Source organism: Saimiri boliviensis, chromosome 14 (genome assembly GCF_048565385.1).
Source record: "Saimiri boliviensis isolate mSaiBol1 chromosome 14, mSaiBol1.pri, whole genome shotgun sequence".
Lineage (NCBI taxonomy): Eukaryota > Metazoa > Chordata > Mammalia > Primates > Cebidae > Saimiri > Saimiri boliviensis.
In genome coordinates this window covers 39,116,396-39,133,460 of record NC_133462.1, presented here as the reverse complement: position 1 = coordinate 39,133,460, position 17,065 = coordinate 39,116,396, and the positions used below count along the sequence as shown (strand labels likewise).

General features: G+C 55.0%; 1 protein-coding gene across 7 annotated transcripts in view; it reads left to right on the top strand.

The window, feature by feature from the left end:
- The window catches only part of PNPLA6 (patatin like domain 6, lysophospholipase), a 28,795-nt gene that overhangs the window by 797 nt on the left and 10,933 nt on the right, over nt 1-17,065 (top strand). For 4 of the 7 annotated variants that reach the window (XM_074384719.1, XM_010349546.3, XM_010349545.3 and 1 more), the window contains exons 3-21: nt 570-638; nt 995-1,082; nt 1,254-1,336; nt 2,187-2,284; nt 6,839-6,979; nt 7,071-7,230; nt 7,554-7,634; nt 7,881-8,009; nt 8,314-8,394; nt 8,486-8,648; nt 8,940-9,023; nt 9,562-9,671; nt 9,763-9,930; nt 10,012-10,089; nt 13,274-13,479; nt 13,732-13,863; nt 13,951-14,074; nt 14,436-14,549; nt 14,777-14,852. In XM_074384719.1, coding sequence (XP_074240820.1) covers nt 612-638; nt 995-1,082; nt 1,254-1,336; nt 2,187-2,284; nt 6,839-6,979; nt 7,071-7,230; nt 7,554-7,634; nt 7,881-8,009; nt 8,314-8,394; nt 8,486-8,648; nt 8,940-9,023; nt 9,562-9,671; nt 9,763-9,930; nt 10,012-10,089; nt 13,274-13,479; nt 13,732-13,863; nt 13,951-14,074; nt 14,436-14,549; nt 14,777-14,852 — 2,143 coding nt within the window. In that variant the 5' untranslated portion in view covers nt 570-611. Of the gene's footprint in view, nt 1-569; nt 639-668; nt 1,083-1,253; nt 1,337-2,186; nt 2,285-6,838; nt 6,980-7,070; nt 7,231-7,553; nt 7,635-7,880; nt 8,010-8,313; nt 8,395-8,485; nt 8,649-8,939; nt 9,024-9,561; nt 9,672-9,762; nt 9,931-10,011; nt 10,090-13,273; nt 13,480-13,731; nt 13,864-13,950; nt 14,075-14,435; nt 14,550-14,776; nt 14,853-17,065 lie in introns of those variants that run through there. The other 3 variants (XM_003938878.4, XM_010349543.3, XM_010349544.3) reach the window with 2 other exon arrangements.

The window sequence follows — 17,065 nt, the reverse complement described above, 5'->3', positions numbered from 1 at the left end:
TCCTGTGCCCTCCAGACCCTGGGTCTAACCGGGGGCAGGCTTGGGTTGGGAACCGGGTATCTAGGTGCCCACCCCCGGACCCCACGGCTTGCAGGCCCCAGTTTTCCTGGGGTGGGGCATTCAGTCTTCGACAGAGTAGGGGGTGCAGCCTGGGGGCTCGGGTGGTCAGGCTTGATCAATCCCGTAGAGAGCGGTGACCCAGAAGGAAGTCATCAGCTGCAAGGAACTGTGCCCTGCGGGTACCTGCCTGCAGGCTGCTGACAGTGGGTGCCAGGTCGGCCTTTGGCCCCAGGGTGGGGTTGGACGGGCGGGGCGTCTGGTAGGCCCTAGGAGTAGGCGAAGGGAGCCAGGCAGGAAGCCGGGGACCCGCCTCACCTCCTGGCCGGGGCAGGGAGATCGGTTTGCCCCATTCCTTAGTCCTGCCGCGTCCCTCTAGCCGCGCCCCTGACAGTTGGCGAAGCTACCCCCTCAGGGGGCGGGGTTTGAGCTGAGGGCAGGGCTTGAGGCAGGGGAGGGTCGGGCCCAGATTGACAACTTGCACGGATTCCTTAGACTCCTTGACTTTCCAGGACCCCGGGCTAGCAGATCTGCTGTCCAGCTGGAATCCACCGATGGAGGCTCCGCTGCAAACAGGAATGGTAAGGGGCGGGGCGGCGCGGGGGACGGATGCGGGTGCGGGGCGCCACGGGGACTACAACTCCCGGAGTGCTCAGCGCGCATTACGTGTTCTGGCGAGGGCACGTTGCGTCTGCTCCGGCGGAACTACGTTTCCCGGCATGCACTGCGGACCGCTGGGCCTCCGGGAAGAGTCGCGCCCCCGGGGAGCTAGCGGCGCTGGCCCATTCTGCAGATGGGGTTATCGAGTCACGAGTTGCTTACGAACTCCTCGGGAGCGAAGGTGACGGAGAGCGATGGGGTCCAGGACGTCCCGGCCCCCGGGGAGGGCCGGGCGGGACGGATTTGCGGTCCGCAGCCGGTGCCGTTTGTCCCTCAGGTGCTGGGCGTGATGATCGGGGCCGGAGTGGCGGTCGTGGTCACGGCCGTGCTCATCCTCCTGGTGGTGCGGAGGCTGCGAGTGCCGAGTGAGCAACCGAGGGGCCGCTCTTGGGAGGCTGTGGGGTGGGGGGGGCCAAATGCCCGGGTCTTGAGGCGGTAGAGATGGGGATTTGCTGGCGTCTGCACGCAGTCCCCCAGCTCTGGCAACGTGGAGTCTGCGCAGAACTCCTAGTGCCCCTGTCCCCACTTATCCTCAGAAACCCCAGCCCCAGATGGCCCCCGGTATCGGTTCCGGAAGAGGGACAAAGTGCTGTTCTATGGCCGGAAGATTATGCGGAAGGTGAGTCCGGGACCCCCTGCCGTCAGCCCTGACCACACTGAGGCCCCACCCCTTCCCTATTTACACTTCTTAAGAGTCCACCACTGGCCGGGCGCGGTGGCTCAAGCCTGTAATCCCAGCACTTTGGGAGGCCGAGGCGGGTGGATCACGAGGTCAAGAGATCGAGACCATCCTGGTCAACATGGTGAAACCCCGTCTCTACTAAAAATACAAAAAATTAGCTGGGCATGGTGGTGCGTGCCTATAATCCCAGCTACTCAGGAGGCTGAGGCAGGAGAATTGCCTGAACCCAGGAGGCAGAGGTTGCAGTGAGCCGAGATCGCGCCATTGCACTCCAGCCTGGGTAACAAGAGCGAAACTCCGTCTCAAAAAAAAAAAAAAAGATTGTGCCACTGCACTCCAGCCTGGTGACAGAGCTAGAGTCCGTCTCAAAAACAACCCAAAAAAGCCGGGCGCGGTGGCTCAAGCCTGTAATCCCAGCACTTTGGGAGACCGAGGTGGGTGGATCACGAGGTCGAGAGATCGAGACCATCCTGGTCAACATGGTGAAACCCCGTCTCTACTAAAAATACAAAAAATTAGCTGGGCATGGTGGTGCGTGCCTGTAATCCCAGCTACTCAGGAGGCTGAGGCAGGAGAATTGCCTGAACCCAGGAGGCGGAGGTTGCGGTGAGCCGAGATCACGCCATTGCACTCCAGCCTGGGTAACAAGAGCGAAACTCCCAACTCAAAAAAAAAAAAAAAAAGAGTCCACCACCAACCCCTCCTTGATGGAGAGCCCCTGGATCCATCTCCCTCTCTCCTAGGGTCTGAATTATCAGTTAACCCGTCCCCTCCTTCATTCTCCCAGGTGTCACAGTCCACTTCCTCCCTCGTGGATACCTCTGTCTCCACCACTTCCCGGCCACGCATGAAGAAGAAACTGAAGATGCTCAACATCGCCAAGAAGTAAGTCTGTGCTGGGTATGACCTGGTATTGGGGATTATCTCAGAGGCCTTTTGAGTCATCAATGCACGCCAAAGTGTTGTGAAAATCTTCCCATATCGGCCAGGTGCGGTGGCTCACACCTGTAATCCCAGCACTTTGGGAGGCGGAGGCAGGTAAATCACTGAGGTCAGGAGTTCGAGACCAGCCTGGCCAACATGGAGAAACCCCGTCCCTACTAAAAATGCAAAAATTAGCTGGGTGTGGTGGCCGGCGCTTCTAATCCCAGCTACTCAGGAGGTTGAGACAGAAGAGTCACTTGAACCCGGAATTGGAGGTTGCAGAGAGCTGAGATCGCACCACTGCACTACAGCCTGGGTTACAGAGCGACACTCTTTTTTTTTTTTTTTTGAGACAAAGTCTTCTGGTATCAGAGGGACATCTCTGGACTCTGGTCTGAGGGGATATCTTAGAGCTCTTTCACACCAGACATGCTGTCTCTAGGGGTCTCTGTCCCGTGAGAGCCAGCTCAGTGATGGTCTCTTTCCACTGGGGTATCTGAGCTACTTGTTCCCAAGTCATTATCTCAGAGGTTTTGCCATATATTTGGGGGGGTCTACATCAGGGGTCTCCATATAGATTATTTCATGGGTCTCCTCACATGAGTGGTTTTATTCCAGGGTACCTCACCGAGGTCATTCTAAGTGTTTCCTTGATTTCCTAAAGGGACTATTTCCAGCCTCCAGCCTCTCTTCTCCAGGGGTTATCAGCCATCTCTCTACATCAGAAGCATCTCTCTTGGCCAGGCACGGTGGCTCATGCCTGTAATCCCAGCACTATGGGAGGCCGAGGAAGGTAGATCACAAGGTCAGGATTTCAAGACCAGCCTGGCCAAAAGGGTGAAACCCCGTCTCTACTAAAATATTAAAAATATATATATAAAATTAGCCAGGCACAGTGGCAGGTGCCTGTAATCCCAGTTACTTGGGAGGCTGAGGCAGGAGAATTGCTTGAACCCAGGAGGCAGAGGATGGAGAGAGCTGAGATCATGCCACTGCACTCCATCCTGGGCAACAGAGCAAGACTCTGTCTCAAAAAAAACAACGAAGAAGAAGGCATCTCTCCTGTGTCATGGACCTTAGAGTTCTTCCCATACGAAGGCGGCTGTCTCAGGAGTTTCTAATCCCTAGGGGCTAGCTCAGGAAACTTCTTGCACTAGAAACATAGGAAGGATACCTCAGAGATTCCTGTTAGTGGCAAGGAGCTATCTCAGGGTCTGTGAGAAAGGCTCTCCAACTCTCTTTGCAAGGCGGGTGCTGGCCCTGGGATCTCCTTGCACCGTGGAGTCTACCTGAAGGTCTGCCTCGAGGGTTTCTTCACACTAGGACATCATCCCAGGGCTCTCCATGATCAGTAGTCCTGCAGTGGCAGGGCTTTCTATGAGTTGAGTAGAATGGCTGTTTTGGCCGGATGTGGTGGCTCATGCCTATAATCCCAGCACTTAGGGAGGCTGAGGTGGGTGGATCACCTGAGGTCAGGAGTTCAAGACCAACCTGGCCAACACAGTAAAACTCTGTCTCTACTAAAAATACAAAAATTATGCTTTCTGGAATATGCCTGAAAAAAAAAAAGAAAGAAAGAAAAATATAAAAATTAGCTGGGTGTGGTGGCACGTGCCTATAGTCCCAGCTACTCAGAAGGCTGAGGCAGAAGAATCGATTGAATGAGGGAGGCAGAGGTTGCAGTGAGCTGAGACCACGTCATTGCACTCCAGTCTGGGTGACAGGGCAAAACTCTGTCTCAAAAAAAAAAAAAAGGTGGGGAAGGGGGCTATCTCAAAGTTCCCCGTGATCAGTTGAAGATCTATATCTCAGGTTTTTCCACATCACAGGACCTGTCTTCAGTGTTCACTTTTTTTTTTTTTTTTTTTTTTTGAGGTGGAGTTTCACTCTGTTTCCCAGGCTGGAGTGCACTGGCACGATCTTGGCTCACTGCAACCTCTGCCTCCTGGGTTCAAGTGATTCTCCTGCTTCAGCCTCCGAGTAGCTGAGATTACAGGTGCGCACTTCCACACCTGGCTAATTTTCATGTTTTTGTTTGTTTGTTTGTTTGTTTGTTTGTTTTTGAGACGGAGTTTCACTCTTGTTACCCAGGCTGGAGTGCAATGGCACGATCTCGGCTCACCGCAACCTCCACCTCCTGGGTTCAGGCAATTCTCCTGCCTCATCCTCCCGAGTAGCTGGGATTACAGGCACGCGCCACCATGCCCAGCTGATTTTTTGTATTTTTAGTAGAGACGGGGTTTCACCATGTTGACCAGGATGATCTCGATCTCTTGACCTCGTGATCCACCCACCTCGGCCTCCCAAAGTGCTGGGATTACAGGCTTGAGCCACCGCGCCGGCCTGTTTGTTTGTTTTTTAATTTTATTTATTTGTTTTTGAGACAGGGTTTCACCATGTTGGCCTGGATGGACTCGATCTCCTGACCTCGTAATCCTCCTGCCTCAGCCTCCCAAAGGGCTGGGATTAAAGGCATGAGCCACCATGCCCAGCCTAATTTTCATGTGTTTAGTAGAGATGGGGTTTCACCATCTTGGCCAGGCTGATCTCGAACTCCTGACCTCATGACCCACCCACCTTGGCCTCCCAAAGTGCTGGGATTATTGGCCTGAGCCACCGCGCCCAGCCAGTGTTACTCTTAAGGGACTACTCTGATAGCTTCATGATTGCCAGAGCTTTCTTTAACCTAGGGAAGAGATAGCTCAAGATCTCCCTGATCAGAAAAAGAATAATAATGGTTATTATTGTTATTATTATTTTGGAGATAGGATCACAATCTGTTGCTCAGGCAAAAGTGCAGTGGCATGATCACAGCTCACTGCAGCCTCGACCTTCTGGGCTCAGGAGATCCTCTCCTGCTTCAGCCTTTTAAGTAGCTGGGACCACAGGCACGCACAACTATGCCTGGCTAATTTTTTAATTTTTGGTAGAGATCAGTGGGGGCGGGGAGGGGGGTCTCACTGTGTTGCCTACTCTGGTCTTGAACTCCTGGCCTTAAGCAATCCTCCCGCCTCACCCACACAAAATGCTGGTATTACAGGCATGAGCCACCACGCCCAGCCAAAAAAGGAATTATATCTGAATTTCTTGATATCACTGAATTTAATTCAGGGTCCCATCCTCTAAGGTCTATTTCAGGGATCTTCTGCCAGTGGAGGGTCTGTCTCAGCAATCACTGTGACTTGTGGGGAGGGCGTCGCACAGGTCCACGATTAGCAGAGGGTCTATCTCTGAATGCTCCACTTATTTTATTTTATTTTGTCTTTGAGATGGAGTCTCACTCTCGCCAGGCTGGAGCGCAGTGGTGCAATCTTGGCTCACTGCAACCTGCACCTCCCGGGTTCAAGTGATTCTCCTGCCTTAGCCTCCTGAGTAGCTGGGACTACAGGCGCGTGCCACCATGTCCAGCTAATTTTTGCATTTTTTTATAGATGGGGTTTCACCATGGCCAGGATGGTCTTGATCTCATGACCTCTTGATCTGCCTGTCTCAGCCTTCTAAAGTGCTGGGATTACAGGCATGAGCCACTGCACCCAGCCTGGATTCTCCACTTATGATGAGGGCTACTTCAGGGATCTCTGGCCATCAGAAGGGCCGTCTCAAGGTTTTCTGAGACCTGGGAGGAAGGTCTATCTCAGGAACGTTTACGTAGCGCAGAGCGGCTGTATGTGGGGTCTTCTCATATATTGGAAGCTATGTCAAAGGCACACCCATGTTAAGGGGGCTGTCTCAGGAATCTACTCTGTGACTACTGGGAGGACCTTTTCTGGGCCTCCATGACAAACACAGGTACCATTTCCAGGCCTACCCTTATCCTGGAAGCTATGTCAGGGGTCTGTCTCCCTAAAGGGTTCAGCTCAGGGGCCTATGCCTAGTGGAGGGGCCATCTCAGAGAACTTTAGGTCTGGGTCATAGGGTTTTTCCATAAAGGGCCAGATAGTAAAGGTTTCAGGCCAGCCACATACCATCTCCATTGCAGCTCTTCAACTCTGCTGCAAAGGAGCAGCCATAATGATATGCAAATACATGAATATGGATTTGCACCAATAAAACTTTATTTGCAAAAATAGGTGGCTGGCTGGGTGCCATGGCTCATGCCTGTAATCCCAGCACTTTGGGAGGCAGAGGCAGGCGGATCACCTGAGATTAGAAGTTTGAAACTAGCCTGGCCAACATGGGGAAACCCCATCTCTAATAAAAGTACAAAATATTAGCTGGGCATGGTGGTGCCCGCTTGTATTCCTAGCTCCTCAGGAGGCTGAGGCAGGAGAATTGCTTCAGCTGGGAGGTGGAGGTTGCAGTGGGCCGAAATTTCACCACTGCACTCCAGTCTTCGTAAAAGAGCAAGACTCTGTCTCAAAAAAAAAAAAAAAAAAAAAAGGTGGCCAGCCTGATTTGACCATTGAGTCAGAGTTTGCTGTATGTGAGCCCTGGGGAAAGGGGTATGTGGGGGTCTTAGGTTTGCCTGAGCCTTCTCCCTGTCCCCCTCATCCCCCACACCTCTCCTCCCACCAGGATTCTGCGCATCCAGAAAGAGACACCCACACTGCAGCGGAAGGAACCCCCGCCCGCAGTTCTGGAGGCCGACCTGACCGAGGGTGATCTGGCTAACTCCCATCTGCCCTCTGAAGTACTTTATATGCTCAAGAATGTCCGGTCCGTGTCAGGGGTGCAGGCAGGGGTGGAGGGCTACAGACCTGGGGTCTCCCTGACCTCCTGCCTCTGTCCCCCACTGTCTGTCCAACAGGGTGCTGGGCCACTTCGAGAAGCCGCTCTTCCTGGAGCTCTGCCGCCACATGGTCTTCCAGCGGCTGGGCCAGGGTGACTATGTCTTTCGGCCGGGCCAGCCAGACGCTAGCATCTATGTGGTGCAGGATGGGCTACTGGAACTCTGTCTGCCAGGGCCTGTGAGTGTGCCGCTGCAGGGGCTGCGGCAGGAGGATGGGTGGTACCGGTAGGGATGGGCCGCAGGTGTTGGTCTGTAGATGCATGATCGGAGATGTATCATTGGAAGTCAGGGGAAAGGGTGACCAAGGACATTTGAGGTGGTCTGCAGGGTTGCTCAGTAAATACAGGTATTGAACGATGGGAGATACCTGCTCGCTGGAAGGCTTGGCAGGTTCCCCTGTGAAGGGATGGGAGGCGTTAGTGATCATAGGGATGGGTGAGGGGGCGAAATGCTAGTCACCAGGTCAAGGCCACTGAGGGTCCACGGTCCCCTGTGTCTCAGGACGGGAAGGAGTGTGTGGTGAAGGAAGTGGTTCCTGGGGACAGCGTCAACAGCCTTCTCAGCATCCTGGATGTCATCACCGTGAGTGACCAGTTCTTAGGGCAGCAGGGCTTGAGGGATGTGGCCATTAGATGGGGCGGGATCAGGGGGTACAAGGACCTACCCAAGGGACTGGATTGAAGGAAATCACCGGGTCCCCATTCTCTGATTCATCCCTGATGCTGCCAATAGCTCCTCATTGGACTGGCGCCGGGAAGGATTGGGGGAGTAGCAAAGGGGACTCACAGCCCCTGCCCTGGTCTCTCTTCACGCCCTCCCCTCCCCCAGGGTCACCAGCATCCCCAGCGGACCGTGTCTGCCCGGGCGGCCCGGGACTCCACGGTGCTGCGCCTGCCCGTGGAGGCATTCTCTGCTGTCTTCACCAAGTACCCAGAGAGCTTGGTGCGGGTTGTGCAGGTCAGCTGGACTTTGTCTCCCGCCACTCACCCAGGGACCCCACCCTGGCCCCCACCCATTCCAGGCTCCACTGGGCTTGGGCCCAGCAACCATCAGGCGCTGGAGCTGTGGTTATCGACCCAGAGCAGCCAGATATCCGCAGCTGCTTACTTCTGCCTTAACTGCCTCGCCCCATTTCCCCAGATTGTTGGTCTCTCCCTGGTTCCCGGCCCCACCCCTCATGCTGTGAACTAGCCCGGCCCACCATCTGGCCCTGCCCCAGACCCCGCCCCATCTAATGGCCACGCCCCCTCGAGCCCTGCAGATCATCATGGTGCGGCTGCAGCGAGTCACCTTCCTGGCGCTGCACAACTACCTGGGTCTGACCAATGAGCTCTTCAGCCACGTGAGTGGGTAACCGGGAGCGAGCATGGGGGGTGGGGGCGAGGTCAGGATGGGGCTCCCAGGACAGGCCACAAGCCGTTCTCTGTCCCCAGGAGATCCAGCCCCTGCGCCTGTTCCCCAGCCCTGGCCTCCCAACGCGCACCAGCCCTGTGCGGGGCTCCAAGCGGATGGTCAGCACCTCAGCTACAGATGAGCCCAGAGAGACCCCTGGCCGGCCACCTGACCCCACCGGGGCTCCGCTGCCTGGACCTACAGGTACCCAGGGACCCGGGGCTGGCAGAGCCCAATCTCCCAGGAAGCCCCGTCTCAGCGCCCAACCCCTTTTTCAGTTCTGCAGAGATTCATCCTGACCCTGTCTAGCCCCCCAGGGACCCCATAGCTGGGTACCCAGGTCTGACTCCTCTCTGGTCCCCTGGAAGCTCTGGCCTCAAACCCAAGGACCCATTGGAATTGCTTTAACTAGTCCCCAGTGTCTCCTTATCTCCCAACCTGCTAATCCACCTAGTGGCTCTGAGGGGCAGGAGCCTGAACATGTATCTCCCCCAGGGGACCCTGTGAAGCCCACATCCCTGGAAACCCCCTCCGCCCCTCTGCTGAGCCGCTGCATCTCCATGCCAGGGGACATCTCAGGTTTGGAGCACTGGGTTGGGGGGGAGGGCCATGGAGCTTCCAGGTTTGAATCCAGGTGCCACTGCCTGCCCATCTTGATTTTTTTATCTGCAGGATGGGAATACTTCCAGTACTTCCTCGGGCACTTTTTTGTAGACATTTATTGAGATCGTACTTCTCCCATCTGTGTTGAGCAGAACTCAGAGGGAGAGTGCAGGCATCAATTAGTCATGTCTGCTGTAGCAGGTGGCCTTTGGCACATTGGTATCCATTGGTCTCAGACTGCAATTGTGGTCACTATCATCTTTTTCTTGTCTCATTTCTTTACTTGTCTTGTGGTTTTTCTTTTCTTTTGACACCTGTCTCCCAGACTGGAGTGCAGTAGTGCCATCGTAGCTCATTGCAGCCTTGAGCTCTTTGAACTCTTGTGCTCAAGTGATCCTCCAGCCCCAGCCTCCCAAATAGCTGGAACTACAGGCCTGCACCACCACATCTGGCTCATTTTTTAAAAATCTTACTCTCATCTTTATGGCTTTTGTTGCCCCCTCCCCACCCGCAGGCTTGCAGGGCGGTCCCCGCTCCGACTTCGACATGGCCTATGAGCGTGGCCGGATCTCCGTGTCCCTGCAGGAAGAGGCCTCTGGGGGGTCTCAGGCAGCCCCCGCTAGGGTAAGGCCTGGGACCCTGGCCCGTGGTGGAGCCTGCTGGGGGAAGGTGGCCAGGAAGGAGCAGCAGGAGGTCACAAGCTTGTCCCACTCAGACCCCCACTCAGGAGCCACGTGAGCAGCCGGCAGGCGCCTGCGAATACAGCTACTGTGAGGATGAATCGGCCACCGGTGGCTGCCCCTTCGGGCCCTACCAGGGCCGCCAGACCAGCAGCATCTTCGAGGCTGCAAAGCGGGAGCTGGCCAAACTGATGCGGATCGAGGTGGGCCGCCAAGGGGAGCTGGGCGTGGGGTGCAAGGGAGGCCCGGCTGTGCCCATCTCAACCCCCTCCCTCCCTCCCCAGGACCCCTCCCTCCTGAACAGCCGAGTCTTGCTGCATCACGCCAAAGCCGGCACTATCATTGCCCGCCAGGGCGACCAGGTGAGGCTGACCCCTGACCTCTAACCATGCCACCTGAGATTGTTCCCTCTGATTTCTGTGACCTCTGATCCCTGCCCTGTGACTGTAAGACCTGCACCTTTCCCCATAGAAGCAGACTCTTCTCATCCTATCATTTCCAACCTGTAACCCTTGGATCCTATGACCACCACCCCTAACCCTACCCCAGGTCCTCTGGACCTGTCAACCCTTCGCCTGTGACCCCTGAACCTTTGGCCCTAGGACCCCAACTCCTAGAGCTCTCCCACCTGCCCTGGTTCTTCCTGTCATTCTGTTTTCTGAACTTCTGATCCTGCAGTATTTGCTAGCGTGTCTGCTTCTCACCCTGACCCCTGCCAGGATAAAGGCTCAATAAATGGCTACAAATTGCCATCTGGCCCCAGAAGGCCATGAACCAGCCCTGGGGGCGGGGTTTCAGGACCTCCTGGCGGCACTCAGGATGTGCAGGAAAATGTATCCCACCAGTCTATCCACTGTCCACATGGGGAAACTGAGGCCCATCAAGGGTTAGTGACCCAACCATCAGCTGAAAGGAAACCTCAGGGTAGGAGGAAGAGGAAGAAAATGGAAACCCACACTCTGCCCACAAACTGTGGCAGATGATGGATGATCTAGAAGGTTCTTTGCTTCCTTATCAGTGGAATGGGGCAATAAAGAGGAGACACCCAGTTCGCAGAACCCCAGTGAGAGTTTTTTCTTTTTTCTTTTTGAAACAAAGTCTTGGCCGGGCGCGGTGGCTCACGCCAGTAATCCCAGCACTTTAGGAGGCCAAGCAGACAGATCACGAGATCAGGAGTTCAAGACCAGCCTGACCAACATGGTGAAACCCCATCTCTATAAAAAATAATAATAATAAATTAATTAAAAAAATTTTTTTTAAAAAAGGCCGAGCGTGTCGGCTCATGCCTGTAATCCAAGCACTTTGGAGGCCAAGGCGGGTGGATCACCAGAGGTTGGGAGTTCAAGACCAGCCCGACAAACAACCCCGCCTTTAAAAAAAAAAAAGAAAAAGAAAGTTTTGCTCTTGTTGCCCACGGTAGAGTGCAGTGGCGTGATCTCAGCTCACTGCAACCTCTGCCTCCTGGACTCCAGGAGTTCTGCCTCAACCTCCCTAGTAGCTGGGGTTACAGAGGCGTAACTCAGCTGTACCGAGAACAGCTGGCAAAAGCCTCGACTTCTCTCCAGAGACAAGCCCAGCTAATTTTTGTATTTTTAGTAGAGATGGGGTTTCACAACGTTGGCCAGGCTGGTTTTGAACTCCTGACCTCAGGTGACCGACCCACCTCAGCCTCCCTAAGATCTGGGATTACAGGTGTGAGAAACTGCACCTGGCCTACTGAGACATGTTTGACTGTCAGGACTTCACAGGGTGCTGCTCCTGACGGCTGGTGGTAGACACCAGGAATACTGAAATGTACAGAACAGCACATCGGAACGATCCGGTCCATTATCCACAGTGTGAGGTCTGCAAGAGTGACAGGCGCCCAGGGAGGGAGTTTAGCAGCAGCTTACAGTGAGAGGGCACCTGAGGTGACAACAAGCTGTTCTAGGTACTGGGACCCCAACAGCACCCAAGGCTTGGGGGAGAGAAGCCGGGGCCAGGGTTGCGGTGGGGTGGGGTGGGGGCTGTGGTTGCACTGTTAGCCAGCTGGGGTGTTGCTGTGTCACTTGACCCAGTGACTCTGCTGTCCCCTTCAGCTGCACATGGCAGGGATGGGCTCTTTTTCTGGAGAGAAAGTTGAGGCTTTTGCCAGCTGTTCTTGGTACAGCTGAGGAAGTAAGGCCAGCTTGTGGCTTCTTTGGGGTCCCCTGGGCCATGCTTATTTGGGAGACTCTGTTGAATACAACCCAGCCCTGGCCTGTCAACGTACCAGGCTGGTCTGCAGCCCCGCAGAGCTTCTTGGGGTTGGCAGAACTTTTGGTAGGGAGCCCCTGCTCTGCTGTGCTTCTCCTTGAAACTTTTTTTTTTTTTTTTTTGAGACAATGTCTCTCTGTCACCCAGGCTGGAGAGCAGTAGAGCAATCTTGGCTCACTGCAACCTCTGCCTACTGGATTCAAATGATTATCCCACCTCAGCCTCCCTAGCAGCTGGGACTACAGACGTGTGCCACTATGCACATGCCTGTAGTATATAGTACCACATACCTGCGGTCCCAGCTACATGGAAAGCTAAGGCAGAATCACTTGAGCCCAGGAGGTCAAGGCTGCAGTGAGCCCTGTCTTAAAATAAAATTTAAAAAAAGTATATATGCTTTTTAGTAGCCATTACCACAATCTATTTTGTTTTGTTTTGTTTTTTGAGATGCAGTCTGAGTTTGTTGCCCAGGTTAGAGTGCAATGGCGCTAGCTCTGCTCACTGCAACCTCCACCTCCCAGGTTCAAGCGATTCTCCTGCCTCAGCCTCCCAAGTGTCTGGGATTACAGATGCCTACCACCACGCCCAGCTAATTTTTGTATTTTTAGTAGAGACGGGGTTTCACTGTGTTAGCCAGGATGGTCTTGATCTCCTGACCTTAAGATCCGCCTGCCTCGGCCTCCCAAAGTGCTGGGATTACAGGCATAAGCCACCTCACCCAGCCTCTTATTTTTAATTTTTATTTTTTTTTAAGGTAGGGTCTCACTGTGTTGCCCAGGCTGGTCTTGAATTCCTGGGCTCAAGTAATCCTCCCATGTTGGCCTCCCAAAGTACTTGGACATATGTTTTCATTTCTCTTGGGTATATACCTAAGAGTTAAATTGCTGGGTTATAAGCTAACTCCTTGCTTTTTTTTTTTTTTTAAGCCGGAGTCTCGCTATGATGTGCAGTGTTGCCATCTTGGCTCAATGCAGCCTCTGCCTCGCAGGTTCAAGCAATTCTTCTGTCTCAGCCTCCTGAGTAGCTGGGACTCCAGGCACATGCCACCACGCCTGGCTAATTTTTGTATTTTTAGTAGAGACGGCGTTTCACCATATTGGTCAGGCTGCTCTCGAACTCCTGACCTCAAGTGATCCACCTGCCTCAGCTTCCTGAAGTGCTGGGATTACAGGTGTGAGCCACCGGCCCGTCCCATATTTTTCTTAACCCTTCCTTCCTTTATATATTCTTCCTGTGGGGCACGTTGACCCGAGCTGGGGTGGGATCCACGCTGTCCGGGTTCAGTGTTCATTTCGGCCTCTCCCCACACAGGACGTGAGCCTGCACTTCGTGCTCTGGGGCTGCCTGCACGTGTACCAGCGCATGATCGACAAGGCAGAAGACGTATGCTTGTTCGTGGCGCAGCCCGGGGAGCTGGTGGGGCAGCTGGCGGTGCTCACTGGAGAACCTCTCATCTTCACACTGCGAGCCCAGCGCGACTGCACTTTCCTGCGGATCTCCAAGTCCGACTTTTACGAGTATGACTGGGCCCGAGGGTGGGGTGCGGGTGGCACTCAGAGAACCCCAACTTGTTGGAATGTCCAGGACCCCGTCCCTCAACCCCACTCCTAGAAGCAGAAGGGAGCCCCCAGAGCTGGCCTCCCAGCACCCGTGTAAGACAATTTTGAGGCCTTCCTCTTTCATCCCAAGCTGTCACCCATTTTCTCCACTCCTGGGGTGCTCCTGGGAACCCCCGGTCCGGCCCATGCACCTCCTCCTTTCGCCTGCAGAATCATGCGCGCACAGCCCAGTGTGGTGCTGAGCGCGGCGCACACAGTGGCAGCCAGGATGTCTCCCTTCGTGCGCCAGATGGACTTCGCCATTGACTGGACGGCGGTGGAGGCGGGACGTGCGCTGTACAGGTGGAGCTCCTACCGCACTGCTCAGGCTCGGCCTAGGGGTGGGGACCTAGGCGTGGTAAGACCTTGCTGACCGCCACGCCCTCCCAGGCAGGGGGACCGCTCCGACTGCACGTACATCGTGCTCAACGGGCGGCTGCGTAGCGTGATCCAGCGAGGCAGTGGCAAGAAGGAGCTGGTGGGCGAGTACGGCCGTGGCGACCTCATTGGCGTGGTGAGCGCGGCCCCACCCACCCCCACCCACTGACCTCTGGCCTCTTCCAGGCCACTCCCCCCACAACGTGCACACACCGTCCCGGGCAATTCAGGGAGTAGTGAATGCAACTCCTGACCTCTCAGGTCACCCAGTCCACTCCCTGCCCAGACCTCATTTCGTTGGAAAAGGGAACCCCGCCTGTCGTGGATTCCTGTCCTTTCCCGCTCCCCGGAGTTCTAATGGGTCGCCAGCGAGGCTTGCTTCCCTGCACCGCCATTACAGGGGAACCCTAGGTGGGGCAGTATGGCCCCCTCTCTACCCATCTTCGGCCTCCCCATTCCCCGCCCAAGCAGCCCCAGTCATGCACGCGGCCCCCCAGGTGGAGGCGTTGACCCGGCAGCCGCGAGCCACGACGGTGCATGCGGTACGCGACACGGAGCTGGCCAAGCTCCCCGAGGGCACCTTGGGTCACATTAAACGTCGGTACCCGCAGGTGCGGCCCGTTGTGGGTGGGGCAGAGGGGCGGGATGGGGGGGCCGGGCCTAGTGTATGGGAGGGGTTTTGGGTGGGGTGGGGCCCGAGGGAGGGACTTAGCGAGGGCGAGGCCGTGGGAGGGGCTCTTGGGGGTGGGACCCAGGAGCCCCGGCAGAGGAGGGAGAGGTGGGACTCGGACAGCAGATTCTCGGGTCTCACTGAAATGCCCGTCTCCAACGCCCACAGGTCGTGACCCGCCTCATCCACCTGCTGAGCCAGAAAATTCTAGGGAATTTGCAGCAGCTGCAAGGACCCTTCCCAGGTGAGAGCCGGCCGGCCTGGGGCATGCTGGGAGATGTAGTCCCATGCCCAGAGCATGCTGGGAGGGAAGCCTTGTCCCTGAGAGATGCTGGGAAACGCAGTACCGTGAAGAAATCCTGCCCTGGCCGGTTTCAAACCGGAAGTAGGACCGTGGTACAGTGCATGCCGGGAATTGGAGTTCGTGTTCTTGAGCATGCTGGGAAACGGAGTCCTTGAACCCGGGCGTGCTAGTTAGGGGACCGAAAGTTAATCAGTGGTGCCGCGGACTGAATCTTTGGTGCTGGAGTTTGCCCGGGAGTCAGGGTTTGCTGGGAAGTCCACAGCCTAGACGTAGTGAGAAAGGGAGTCCTAGATCAGAATATGATGGCAGGGCCAGGCATGGTGGCTCATGCCTGTAATCCCAGCACTTTGGGGGCCGAGGCAGGAGGATCGCTTGAGCCCAAGATACTGAGTTCAAAACCAGCCCGGGCAACATAGTGGGACCCTAGTCTCTACAAAAGTTTCAAACATTAGGTGAGTGTGGTGGCACGTGCCTGTAGTCTCAGCTACTCAGGAGACTGAGGCAGGAAGATTGCTTGAGCCCAGAAGGTAGAGGCTGCAGTGAGCCGTGATTGTCTTACTGCACTCCACCCTGGAGAACAGAGTTAGAGCCTCTTTCAGAAAAAATAAAACAAACAAACTCCCCATACCATGATGGAAAATAGTCCATGGATTATTGTTTAGGATCCTGGGCACCTTGCCTTCTGAAGTTACAGGCATGCTAGGAGATATAGCTCCCCATCTCAGCCTGTGGTTTCAGTGAGCTAAACTAGAATGTGGAGTGCAGTGGGGTTGGAGGCCTGCTGAAATGTGGGCCTGAGTTTCTACATTGTGGGGGCCAGATTCTGGGCCAGCCTAACAACCTAGATACCCCTTTTTCCCCCAGGGCCGCTACCTGATTGACCCTGACCCCCAGATCCCCCAAGGCAGGGGCAGGGCAGTAGTGGCAGAAAAGACATCATTAAGAAATTACAGGCCGGGCACGGTGGCTCAAGCCTGTAATCCCAGCACTTTGGGAGGCCAAGGCGGGCGGATCACGAGGTCAAGAGATCGAGACCATCCTGGTCAACATGGCGAAACCCCGTCTCTACTAAAAATACAAAACATTAACTGGGCATGGTGGCGCATGCCTGTAATCCCAGCTATTCAGGAGGCTGAGGCAGGAGAATTGCCTGAACCCAGGAGGCGGAGGTTGCGGTGAGCCGAGATCGCGCCATTGCACTCCAGCCTGGGTAACGAGCGAAACTCCATCTCAAAAAAAAAAAAAGAAAAAGAAAAAGAAATTACAGGCCGGGCACGGTGGCTCAAGCCTGTAATCCCAGCACTTTGGGAGGCCGAGGCGGGTGGATCACGAGGTCAAGAGATCGAGACCATCCTGGTCAACATGGTGAAACCCCGTCTCTACTAAAAATACAAAAAATTAGCTGGGCATGGTGGCACGTGCCTGTAATCCCAGCTACTCAGGACGCTGAGGCAGGAGAATTGCCTGAACCCAGGAGGCGGAGGTTGCGGTGAGCCGAGATCGTGCCACTGCACTCCAGCCTGGGTAACAAGAGCAAAACTCCGTCTCGGAAAAAAAAAAAAGAAATTACAGAGGCTGGGTGCAGTGGCTCACATCTGTAATCCCAACACTTTGGGAGGCTGAGGTAGGTGAATCACCTGAGGTCAGGAGATCAGACCAGCCTGACCAATGTGGTGAACCTCTGTCTCTTAAAAAATAAAAATGAAAAAATTAAATAAATAAAAGTACAAAAACTAGCCAGGCCTAGTGGTGGGTGCCTGTAATCCCAGCCACTTGAGAGACTGAGGCAGGAGAATTGCTTGAGCTGAGGAGGTGGAGGTTGCAGTGAGCCAAGACTGTGCCACTGCACTCCAGCCTGGGCAATAAGAGTGAAACTCCATCTCAAAAAAAAAAAAGAAAGAAAGAAATTACAGATAAACAACAAATACAATACCTGGAAGACAAAAGAGGGTCATGATGGCATGTGACTGGCAGAGGAAGGGAGGGAGAAAGACGCTTTTCTAAGGACAGTGAGCTGAGACTTGACCAATGAGAGGGCCCAGACATGGAAGAGAAACCAGAGGTGCTACACTGGTGACTGGTGGTTCTGAAGCACTGAAAGGAGGAAAGTGATCGAGGGGAGAGATGGAGTGGGGCTGAGGGATAAGTCGCAT